Source organism: Anguilla anguilla, chromosome 13 (assembly GCF_013347855.1).
Source record: "Anguilla anguilla isolate fAngAng1 chromosome 13, fAngAng1.pri, whole genome shotgun sequence".
In the NCBI taxonomy this organism is placed as follows: domain Eukaryota; kingdom Metazoa; phylum Chordata; class Actinopteri; order Anguilliformes; family Anguillidae; genus Anguilla; species Anguilla anguilla.
The window spans coordinates 8,904,787-8,918,118 of record NC_049213.1 but is presented as its reverse complement, the minus strand read 5'-3'; the positions used below and the strand labels follow the sequence as shown (position 1 = coordinate 8,918,118).

General features: G+C 43.2%; 1 protein-coding gene across 3 annotated transcripts in view; it reads right to left on the bottom strand.

The window, feature by feature from the left end:
- slc12a5a (solute carrier family 12 member 5a) overlaps positions 1-13,332 on the bottom strand; it is a 180,772-nt gene that overhangs the window by 26,764 nt on the left and 140,676 nt on the right. For all 3 annotated transcript variants that reach the window (XM_035388952.1, XM_035388953.1, XM_035388954.1), the window contains 4 exons: positions 12,304-12,450; positions 2,228-2,282; positions 1,500-1,630; positions 222-469 (listed from right to left, as the gene is read on the bottom strand). In XM_035388952.1, the coding sequence (XP_035244843.1) occupies positions 222-469; positions 1,500-1,630; positions 2,228-2,282; positions 12,304-12,450 (581 nt within the window). The remainder of the gene's footprint in view (positions 1-221; positions 470-1,499; positions 1,631-2,227; positions 2,283-12,303; positions 12,451-13,332) is intronic.

Genomic DNA, 13,332 nt, shown 5'->3' with positions numbered 1-13,332 from the left:
AACGGGAGAGTGAGGGTTCATGAACCCAAAAATGGGCGGAATAAATACTTGATGATTAATACTAATACTATGAAGTGTTTTCCAGCATACGGCCAGATTGTTGTGATTGGCTCACTCGCACAATCACAATACAACTTTATGTACTCAGGCCAATTAAACAAGTAGATAATCGACATTCACAATGTGTCATTCAGATGTCACTTCCTGCGAGTGCTACTCACGGGAAGTCGGGGGGGTCGATGGCGGTCTTGATGACCCCGGCGTAGACGGCCACGATGGAGACCACCACGCAGGCGAGGAAGAGCAGCGCCAGCTTGTTGACGTACTTGACCCCGACGAAGACCACCAGGGCCATGAAGGACAGCACGCAGGTGCCGTACACCCGCATGTTGTTCAGCAGCGCGGCCTCCGCCTCGGGCCCCTCCAGGCCCTCCAGCTTAAAGACGGCCGCCTGCGGCACGATGTAGATCTGCTCGCAGGGAGGCGGACGCGGGGGAGGGCGCGAAACACACTCAGGTTAGCTTAACCTTGACAAAAGCTGAGCTCGGTGGGCCAAACCGTGACCTCATCAGTGACTACGGCACAAAATATTAAAACTCCAGAGGAGGAAAGTCCAGGGCTCGGAAAGTAAAAGTCCTGCTTTGTGTTTCTTCTACCCATGAACTCAGCCAGAAGATTTCACTGATTTGATCTACCTGCTGGCTGAAGAATTGTGCTAATTAGTAAATCCAGATGATTGGAACAAAACACTGGGAAGGACTTTTACAGAGGGGCATGCTATTACAGCTGCAGTGCTCTCTAAAATTATTCACATCTTTGCTAAAGAATTCAGGTAATGAGCTATTTTGGTAAGTATATTATTGTAAATTAATTGAATTTTTCTGAGAAAAAGATTTAGTATAACTAGTTTTCTTTTTTGCCAAGAGTGATGGAAGTGACACTGATAACGACATTATTAATTAATCTCATTGCCATTTTTATTAATCACAAAAAAAAAACTGTGCTTTAAGTGAAATGTTTGTGTTTGCCAAATGCCTCAAAAGACAGGAGATTACACTGATGAGCCCTAACACTAACATTAGCCTGCTGTCTCTCAAGGTGTATCAGCACCGAGGTTTGACAACTGCTACAGCTCTGTATATGTCTACCGTACTTCAAACAACATGCACTCACCACTGGGCAGATTCAAAGAATAAAAGATTCAAACTTCTCAAAGAGCCCAATTCATACTCTTACGGTAGGTGCTCTTTGCAGTACACTGGCAATATACTTGCAGATATTGCACTATCATAAAGCATTCTTGGAGAGAGAGAGAGAGAGAGAGAAAGAAGACAAAAAAAGAGGGGCAGGAGACACCGATAATAGTTAGTCAGGAACAGGGAATACAGAGATAAGAGCCAGAGAGAGAGAAGAGAGGAGCTGAAAAAGAAAACCAGTCCCTAGATGAAGAAAAGAAAGGAGGGCACACAAATAAAAGGAGGGTCTGGGTGGGTCCTCACCAGGAGGATCTCGATACACCCCAAGATGTACATGGCCCCGGCGAAGGTGGTCCCCAGGTAGAAGCAGATGCCGACTGCGCCCCCAAACTCAGGCCCCAGGGAGCGCGAGATCATGTAGTAGGAGCCCCCAGCTGCCAATCAGAACAAAGCACATAGAATCAGAGCCAATCAAAATGACTCGCAGCATATCACAACCAATAAGTTGCAAACAAATTAATGAGTTCGCTAATTTGATAGCTAATTTTAGTTCGCTATCTTTGTCGTGTTTAAAATACATGATGCTCGTGGTCCGATTAAAATGGTAGAACAAAATGGACAGCACTCTCCAGAATTCTTCGATAAACTTATTTATTACCAGAGCTGAAAAACTGTCTAACTATGGGTAAGATTCCAACTATTCCTTTAAAAAAGGACATCAATCAGTCAGTCCATCTATCTATAAATCTATATATGTAGCAAGCAATCAACAAATAAAAAATAAAACATTTGCACAACACAAAATGTGAAGTGCAAGTTATGGAAAAAAAAGACATTCAAATATGTCACCAGTACTGATTTTATTTTATTTTTTGTTTATTTACAAATGGCAAGTGATTATAGGCTGTAATTAAATTTTGAAAAATTTTACGAACAACTAATGACAAAATCGTATGGAAAACGTAATTAAAATTCGGTCTCTCTGCCTCAAATTTGTAATGTGTATTCACAGACTAAGTGTTCGTACTCACCGGGCACAACTCCATTGGTGGCGATCGCACTCATGGAAATGGCGGTCAGCATAGTCTGGGAGGCAGAGAGGAGAGAGGGGTCAGAGGTCAGCACCTGTAACTGTGACTACCGTGATCCCTGCCACATCCCTGCCACAGACGCAAAATGGCTGCCTTCTGAAGAGAAAGCCGGTGTGTCGCTAATGTGGTTAGCATCACAGCTGGACACAGCTCCTCGCCAGTCCAGCAGCCTCTCCACTGCCGGCTCGCTCGACTAATCAAGTTATAATGAAGTGAGATCCACTCTCTGAAGAACACAGATAAGAGGGTAATTCTTTTAGCGTGCTTATCTGATGTCAGGAGGCTTAAATTCAAGTAGGAGCTGATTCACTCTGGTCAGATACGGAGACGGCAACATGGAAATAACAGAACACAAACGCTCCGCTTCGAGTGGCGGCTTTTCCTTTCCTCCGCTGAAAAGGAGATAATTCACCAGTTTAAAGATACTGCGGGTTCTGATGCTGACCCCCGGACTGGGAATGTTGCCTGCTGGGTCTTATTGCTTCTATCAGTGGATAAGACCATCTGGTAAACGAATGTTATGTCATGTAATATTTACGAGATGCCAAAATAAAAAAGTCAAGGACTGAATTCAACAAATTTGGAACTTGAAAGCAACGTAACTGCAAAATCCAAACACATTTTTATGAACTAATAGACAGACAGGCAAATAAACAAACAAAAGCAAAAAAAAAAAATCAATTGGCAATCATTCTACTGCCTATTACATATGATCACAGATGAGACTGCAAGAGGACAGATTTCAGCACCACATGAATTTAATGGGACTCAACAGATGAGAAGGCATTAAGGTGGACTGTACTACACAGCAGCCTATATGCTCTCAAATGTACACTGTTTTTTAAGCAAAGGCTTTAGTTTTTTGGCAATAGTGGAAATACAGCCTCGGCCAACAATAGTGTTTTGCCAGTTTTACTCTTCAGTTGACACTGATCATTGCCAGGAGTTCCAATGAGTCAATATAATCCCTGGAAACTTTGAAAAATTGAGCACATTATTGTTTCTGATCCAGATCAGGAGCTGATCGATGCTCTACAAGTGAAAAAAAGCCACTTTGACAGACCTGACAGAGCTAGGGGTGCTCCAGGGTCCTGACCCTGGTGCATACAGATGCTCCCACTCATTTTAGTATGGGTTCCAAAGAAGGAAACAAGGCCAGGTGAAGATAATACACAGCGTACACACCCATGGCTTGGTCAGAGATTCAGAACTCTGCTAAAATCAGACGGGGAGCAGTTAACTTTAACTGAACCTTATATACCAATGAATCAGCTGCTGAGAGCAAGAGCATGCTGGGAAACCAGTTTTACAATTTCCTATGTCCCAGAAGAGAAAACGACCTTCAAGAAGAATCTTACCCTCAGTGACTTTACGAAGCATTTAAAATCCAAAACAAAGGAAAGGCACTGGGTATTGTTGGCCAACCAGCAGAATTTTATAAAGCATCGGAACAGAATTTGTGGGACATTTTTATTACAAATGCTGCAGGAAAGTATTGTGAAGGGTAGACCCTTCTCCCTAAACAAAGGGCACTTAATTCAGGTAAAGGCCGGTGAACACTGTTCTGTGTCATTAAGTTTTTTTCAAAACTCTTGATGACAGGTTGAAGGTGGTCATGACATATGTTATGGACCTTCATCACCCTCACTGTGCGTGCAATACACAACAGCATCCTATTGATTATGAAGTGTTGGAGGTTTCCAGGGTGTTGGGTTTGAAGACTGGTCTTATTTCATTAGATCGAGAAAAGCCATTTAAGCAGATTCAGCATCCTTACCTATGGGATGCCATGAAGGGTTTTGAGACCAGAATGTGTCAGAACTTGAGAATTAGAATTTGGGTTTGGTGATACACAGAATGCGCTGGCAACCCATCTAGGGGCATTCACATTCAGTTTCAATTGCGACTGAACCCCTGTTGGTAAAGTTACTGAAGGTTTTGGGAGGACCCCTGTGCACACCTATGCATACGCAGATACTGTGGTGGTGCGGACCCAGCAGGGGGAGCCTCTCTGCCTGCACGGGCTCCCTGAAATCTGCATTGTGAGCCAGACTTAACTCCTCTAGCTTCACTGACAGACCATAGAAAGCAGGTGTGACCCAACTGTTGCGCAAGGACAAAAAGGAGTGGTTTTCATGTCAAACAGTGGTTGGTGGCCTCCTCAGCTCAGTGCTTGGAAAGGGTCAAAAGCAAACAACTGGGCAAACTGAGACAGCTTCCAGAATCACTTGGGTGAGAAAGGCAAGGGCTCCCCCCTTGCTTTTCAGACATGCATGAGAGAGTTTCTACAGGTTGCCATTGAGGGAGAGATGTAGTGTTCTGCAGTGGCATGTTTTACATTGAATCATAGCAGTAAACATTTTTGTAGACATCATTAGCACTGTTTATTTTGTAGACATCATTAACTGTTAAAATTTGTGTCCTCCGTGGAGCATGAATACAGCTGCTGAATGGATAATGGTTATTCAAGGTCTTTTCTAAATTAAAATTCTCTCTCTCTCTCTCTCTCTCTCTCTCACACACACACACACACACACACACACACACACGCACAAACAGATTAAAATACTGTCATGGGAATGACAAGGAAAATGTGCCAGTTCAGGAGACATGGATTTCATAGTTTGCTCATACAGTAAGGTGCACTAGTCTATCAAACCACAGCCTAGCATTGCTAGTTCAGTTCCACACAGCCTGAGCCCATCTCTCTCAACTGCTCACTCAGACTGGCGTAGTTCACATTACTGACAACAATGTCACTCACACAGCGACCTCCAAAAGCGTGGGAGCAGCAGAGTGAAATTGGTTATTTTTGCTATATACTTACGGCATTTACATTTGAGATCGAAAGATGAATATGAGACAACAGTACAGACGATCACCTTTTATTTCATGGCATTTATACTGTGTTTTCACCATTTTTCAGAAACAGCTGTTCCCAGTTGCTGTAGAGCTGCTCCACTGTTCCCTTACTTTTGGAGGGCACTGTAGCACTAATTGCACAAGCTGCACTTCAATACAAATGAAGCAGGCCATTGAAATAGGCCTGAAGGTCATAATTAACACGGATCTAAGTACGGTTTGGCACTGTATGTGATTTTTTCAGTTTTCATGTTTATGTGTAGAGGCAATTTTTGCTTTAGGAAGGCTCTTGGATGCATTCATAAGTGCATGTGTACATACATTAACATGCAAATGACTTTACTTGCACCTTCAAGTAACTTAAGTAAAGCAAGAAAATACAACAAATTTACCAATAATCATGTATCTAATAAATTAGTTAAATGTATTTAACTAATGACTAAATTTCATGCTTAATTAATATATTTGTACATCATTAATTCATGTTAATAGCTACATTAGTTAATGCCAATTCATGTGACGCTATTGTAAAGAGTAATCAAACAATATTATCTTTCTTTTATTTTTCATCCGTTCATTTTCCTAATATCCTCAAAACCTATAGGATTTCCTAAAATCCTCAAAATCTATATCACCCTTTCCTGTATCTTCCTTCTGCCTCACTCTCACTCTGTCTCATTCTCTGTCCCACTCACACATTCAAACACACTTGCTCTTTCTCTTTATGCTTCCACTTTTCTTCCTCTCTTTCTCCAGCTCACTCTCTCTCTCACCCACACATACATTTACACACACTCGCTCTTTCTCTCCCCCTCCCTCTCTGTCAGTCCCCGTCATGTTCCTGTAATGTAAGTAGCATGTATAGCATTTTAACCACAGACCCTCTCCACAGAAAATAACAGCCAACTGTGACATTTCTCCCAGAGTCCCCAGGGACAGAGGAGCCTCACCATAGGTGTTCTGTTCATTTTAAATGATTTTTGCTTGGCTTATGTCCCATTCATAATTTAATCTCCCCCCCGTGTCCCTGCATTTCCTGTCGAGAAGCCTGTGGAATGACGACCGCGCGCCTCCACAGGGTGCGTTCTGCCTCACTGAGTCTAACATGTGTATGCAATTTCTTCCTGCGGAAGCACGCAAACATTAAAAATGCTTCTTGATTCCTCATTCTTCAAAAATATATGTACCGCACCTCTAGTCTAGTTACCATTCTGTTTGCCAGAGCACACTGTACTCATCTCAATCCACCAGCCTTTTTTCCCAGTAAAAACATCCGAACCGCATGCAGTTTGCATGCACGAGCGCTATATATTTTTGATGAAACACCTCGTGCTCTGTCACGGATACGGTGTGCCCGTGTTAAAGTGCCCCCTTGCGAAACCTCGCGTCTTTTGCCGTTGCCGATTTTACGCCGTGATTCCACGAGGCCGCTTAAGAGTCTGGGGAAGCAGCAGGAACATCGAGTACGGCAGGGTCACCATGGAGATAGAGAGAGAGAGAGAGAGAGAGAGAGAGAGAGAAACAGGACAGAACTTTTCACCTGCTCCGCCGTGCCTCCCTGGGGAACGCGCGCAAGCCCCTCAAAGAGCGCGTCTGCACACGCACCTAGTGCCAAACGATCGGACTGCAGCACAGGGAAAGGTGGAGAAGTGGCCGCTCCGTAAACCGGTGGTGGTGGTGGTGGTAGTGGGGGGGGGGGGGGGGGGGGGGGGGTCTGAGGCAGGGGCTCCAACATGTATCAGACCCAGTGAGGAATCAATGGGGGGAGGGATGCCAGATGACTCCCTGTTTCAGCCTTCCAAACATGCTAACGTGTTCCATCACTCCTTCTAAAAATGGAACCCCCGAGTTCTGGTACATCAGGAGCCGTGAACAGTCCGTGGGACCACTGCTCCTGGAGAATCCTATCTGGCACTAGCTCAATGACTCCTAGCTGCGATAGCAATAACGCTCTTATTTTTTTATTATGGTGTCCCTGCATTGTGCACATCTAAGCGAGCAGCAGACACAAAAGCGAATAAAATACAGTAGAATAGAATAGGTCTTTATTGTCCGCAGAGAAGTGGAAATTGCCTGGGAGCTGCACGAAAAACAGCTCCTCCACCTCAGTGAAAACGGAACAGAGAGGCCTTAAGCTTCTCCATCACAGCCTCCCGGTGTCACACGGAAGAGGAAATGCTGTCACATGCCCCCCCCCCCCCCCCAGCCATTATATCTGCCAGCTCCTGCGGTACTGACCTGCTCCTTCTTTAATAACAGGGATGCGCTTTTTTTTCTTCTTCCATTCTTATCTTCCCGATGCCACTCTCTCTGGCTGAGCTTATCTGGCAGCGTGTGAGTCTGCCTGGCTGAGCTGAGTTATGTAATGAGCCCGGGGTGAGTGGGGGGGAGGGCTACGCTGCCAGGCTGATGTCACAGCTAATGCTGCCAGGGTTCAGTCAAATCCGTGGCTGGCTTAATGTCAATGGAGAGGCGGGTGGGGGGGGGGGGGCGTGAGGGGGTTAGGCGGCAAAGACACTGGGTCTGCCCACAGTAAACAGGATTTTCTAGACACATTTCAAACCACGTCTTTGAATGTCTGAAAAGGACATTCCCCCCTTAATTTTTCTAGAAAGGGTACATGTGAATCATCACTACGCATGATTGTGATGGTGGCCGGGATTGCCAGGGGATAAATTGCCGCTCTGTATGAATTTGATTGGGCTCCGCAAATCAGAGGGTACTAACCTGGATTACAGGGCACAGAGCCTTTTGACATCACATTTTCTGCCCGGCTGCAGCTGGAGAAAGTCTGTGTTTATCAGAGGCCGACTGTTGGTCCTGGATCTGCCTCTCCAGGGACTACGGCCGGTCCCGAGGCAGAGAAATAATAGTGTCACAGAGGAAGGAGCTGAGAGGAGGAGCGGCGCGATCGAGATTAAGACCGAGAGGAACAGCGGGCTAGCAGAGCCGTCTTCAGAGAGGCAGGAGGCCTCGCTCTATTAATAGAACCACCTTCATTCTCCTGCAGAGAAATCTATTCATCAGTCTCCGCACACACACACGCACACACACACGCACACATGCACGCGCACACGCACGCGCACACACACGCATGCATGCACGCACACAGACACGCATGCACACACACACACACATGCACACGCACATGCACACGCACACACACACAAAAATATTTTGCGATCATACCGAATTTTACTTGATTCTGCAGACATGAATCTCTATATGGAAAAAAATTTCAATTAGCAAGAAATGACCTTGCCTAGGGAAGAGCTGATGAGTATTTGTGGGGAATTCTTTTATCTGCAAGTTTTAAAAAAATGATTAAATGATTTTGTGAATGAGGCATAGTTAATTGAAAAATTAACATTCCCACTCAGATTACGATGGAATAAATATATTAAGTGGTCAAAATGGACTAAGCAGGTAAGGCTTTTAAGGCCAGATTCAGTTGAGATACAGATAGATTAAGGGTGCATGTGACTTCCTCTCTACAGTCTTTCTTGATGTCCTTGTTTAAAAATATTGACGTCAACACCTCCCTTGTCTTGAGTGTACTTATACAATTATAGCGAAAAAGGGAGTTCCAGACTTCAATGTATGGAACATATGGTTCACATGAAAAGGTAAAAGAGAGAGAACGAGGAGAGGTTTTTATATGTGCAAGTGTAAGTGTATGCTGTAGGTATTTGTGTAGGTGGGGATAAAGGGGATTTTGGATAAATGTGTATTGGGGTGCCAAGTTATGCCTTGGCGGGGCGGCATGCCCCGTACCTATCCACAATATTTCTTAATGAATCAGTGTGTGCGGCCATAGTAGTGAAAATGTGGGCGGAACTTCCGGTTATCACCTAGTTACCAGTCCTAACAATCAACTGTAAATACTAGATTGATAACGTTACTAGCTACTAGTTCCTGCGACAACAATGCCCAGAAACAGGTGTTCAGGCACAACTTGTGCAGTGAAAGGCTGCCACAACAATAGGACAAGGTTAAACAATTGGCTAAATCAAACGTGTTATGAGCACCATCCAACCAAAAAGGCAGAATGCCCCTGTCCTCCATGATACTCGCTTCACAAGCTGCCGGGTGGTGAAGAGGAGAGGAGAATGTGGCTGAGTCGTCTGAAGTTGAAGTCACCAACCCAAAACTCTGTATGTTTGTTCCTTCCACTTTGTGGATAAGATGCCAACAGCCCTAAACCACTAACCTACACTATGGCTTGGACATGAGTACGAACTTCCCAAGAAGAGGAGACTGCTGAAGAGGAGCATTGTTGTTGACACAGCGACAGGTAACTTAAATGTTACAGCAGTCAATATTGATAAACTTAGCTAACGTTAGCTAGCTAGCTAACGTTACATATATAGCTAACATAATATTATGTCAGTAAAATATGCCAGTCGTAGCTATCGATAACTTAGCTAATGTTACATCATGTCAGTAAAATATGCCTGCCATACTGATACGCCTTTGACCCCTTGAAGCTGTTCATAGCTTCGCCATCAGCAGAGGTACTTTCCACGAAGTATTGAAAAATACATCCGTATGTCAACGACGGCCACTTATTCATGTCATTCTCCCAATCCGATATACCGGAGGGGTGGGGGATGACGATGTCACCTTTTTTTTATTCACTGATAGCGTGACAGCTGGTTTTAATATGGTATGGTAACGTTATACCGGAAGTTTTGCCCATATTTGTGCAAGGAATCATGGGGGTTCAAAATATTGTGGATACAGCACTGAGAGTTTGGCACTTTTCTGGGTTCCTTACAGAAACAAACAGAATGACCACAGAATCTCAGCCCTTATAACATAAATTTTTGTCCCTTCTAACCTCATTTTAACAGACAAAATTCACAAACAACGCGACAAGTTCACGCAATAATTGTGTTTTTTCCTTCTTCTTTTTTCAAAGAATGACATGATCATAAATGCTCCAGGCCCACAAAGAATACATCTTCCCATTGGACATATAGGTACATGAGCCAATAAAAACATTGGATATACACACAAAATGAACATATATAGAAGTGCACACATTAAAAAAAAAGAAAGAAGAAGCAGCCCAGGTGTCCACTTAACTATTAGCTGACTGGGTAGCGCGTTTGCCTATGGTACGAGTGACAGGCCCAGGTTCAACTCCTTTCTTAGACTCAAGCAAATGTCATTACACTGGTTTGCTAACTAACTAAAATTGCCTTAAAAAATGTAACTATTGCTTTTGCATCTGTATAATCTTTGCAAGAATCTCTGAAATCCAAATAAAATACATCGACACTTTAGACAGTTCCGATTTCGGCATTTTGACTGAGTTTAACGTTAGCTTCCTTGCTAGACAACGAGACAACAGACCGAGTGTATACTGTTAGTACAGACAGCTCTGATATTAAGCACTGAAATCTGCATTGTGATTCGGACGGGTAGGTGACGTTACTGGTTGTATAGAAACTGGAGCAAGATAATGACTTCTTCATGGCATGTATATCGATTGTCTTGATGTCAGAAAGGTCAAATTCACCACTGTGCCTGTTCTGGAAACTACACTACATGGACAAAAGTATGCGGACACTTGACATCCAATAACTCATCCAAAATTATGGGTATTAATATGGTCACATGGTCCACCCTATGCTGCTATAAATACGTAAATACAGATAAAAATGTAAAATATTGAGGCCAAGCTTATCTCCTTCTTTTATAGTTTGTGGCATTCAGCACCTTATAATCAGTTAATATGCTTGAGAAAGCACGTTTAATTCTTTCATGCTACATTAATGTGCAGTATGCTTGTACACGCAGGGCCAAGTTACTTGAAGTAATTTAGGAAACATTGGATAGCATTGATTTGGAATACAGCTTGTTTAATTTGTGTGAGATATTGATAGCCAATATTGTTTCTTGTAAGTAATTTTGATATCAATACTTTAAATTGGCAGGCCTAAACTTTGCAGGGTTGAATTAATGACTAAACAGTGCTTTGCATGTGGGAGTAACTTGGCATTTTTGAATGTTGAAAAATGTGTTTTTCTTCAAATATACAAGGATGACTGGCCTAAAAAGTGTCATTTCATACATAATGTGCATATATATGAATGCCTTTGCTTTACATATTGTGCAAACTCCTTGGAAAAATAAAGAATTTAAAAAGAGAAATGACCTCATCAAGGAATTAAATAAATAAAATATTACATGCACCTTTTTTCTGTAAATTCTGTAAAAACATTCAATGGATTTGTGCAAACAGTGGCTCTTTTGACAGCTCGCAATTCCCGACATCCTGACCAATAAGAATTCTCAGTTGTTTCGATTCGATTCAAAGTTGTTTCGACGTCACAAACACCACAAGCCATCACTGCTAAACTCATCATCTGAATGCTTTCTCAAAAATTGATTATTGTGAAGTTTGCAGTGCCAGTGCCGGTTCGATGGTGACAGCTTTCATACCTTTTCACGGTTTCGCAGAGCAAACTCAAATGACCAAAGCAACACTGACTGGCTCAGTTTTATTTTCTGGGTGAAAATAGATATCCAGACAGGATAAACATATTAGTGTGACGCTGTGACAGACAGGGAAATAGCAGGATGTGTATCACGTCACTGGTGCCAGACACTGTGCTAGCTGCCAAGGACAGCCACACACTGTGAAGATACCAAAGTGAGATTTGAGTTGTTAACATGGCAAGAAAAACTCTTGATGTTTGGCATGAACGTAGGCTTGGGAGATGTCTATAAAATGGGAAAATCAACATCAGTGGTTACATTTATTAATGTTCGTGTAGTGCTTATGGAGGTGCTATGTGCTGCTTAGTTATGAATGTCATTCATAGAAAGTGGGACAGATTTAGATGTTTTTTTCATGTGATTGATGTTGTTTACAAGAGGCACTAACAATAGGTGCCTTGGCTGGATACGCCACTGGGGGAGAGCAGGAGCCTGTGATAACCCCCCCCACCCCCCACCCCACCCCCCAGCACAGCAGCGTAAGAAACATTACTGCTGCTGCCTGACATTACAGAAATGTGTCGGGAATGTTATGGGAACACAGCGGGAACATTGCAGGAGCAAGGTGTGAATATTGCAGGAACACAACAGGAATGAGGTGAAGACATTGTGTGGCAGTTGGGAGAGGTCGTGTGGCAGTTACTCACGGTGGAGCAGCATATGAAGACGATGATGAAGGACCCCATCACTCCACCGACGCCCACCACCCAGGTCATCCGCAAGAAGAGGATCACCCCGAAGATGTTCTGCAGGCAAGGGAGGTACACTCCCATCAGTGTGCCCATCCGCGGAGCCTGGGGAAAGAGAACACACAGAGTACTGAGCATTTATAACTGACCCCATATGAACCAACAGAACACTCAAAGTACTGAGCATTAATGGCTGACTCCATACGAACCAACTGAACACACAGAGTACTGAGCATTTATAACTGACCCCATATGAACCAACAGAACACACAGAGTACTGAGCATTTATAACTGACCCCATATGAACCAACAGAACACTCAAAGTACTGAGCATTAATGGCTGACTCCATACGAACCAACTGAACACACAGAGTACTGAGCATTTATAACTGACCCCATATGAACCAACAGAACACTCAAAGTACTGAGCATTAATGGCTGACTCCATACAAACCAACAGAACACACAGAGTACTGAGCATTTATAACTGATCCCATATGAACCAACAGAACACACAGAGTACTGAGCATTTATAACTGACCCCATATGAACTAACAGAACACACAGAGTACTGAGCATTTATAACTGACCCCATATGAACCAACAGAACACACAGAGTACTGAGCACTTATAACTGACCCCATATGAACCAACAGAACACACAAAATACTGAGCATTTATGGCTGACACCATATGAACAAAAAAAAAAAAACACAACAACTACGGAGCATTTACAAATGACACTTTATTACATGGGTATTATTTTGGCCAATACTTCAAAATAGACAAGCATGCCATGAGACCATTTTGACCTAAAACCCAACTGAATTTCAATATTAGTGTGAATGACGGTGAACCAAGCATAAGCCTAATGTTAGTTTGCATTCTAACCCGATTGAGAGGGACAAGAAAGGCGGAATGCGTGACCAAACCATTTAAAAGACAGATAAATTTTATTGAGTAATGGAAATTTTCTTAAATAATAAA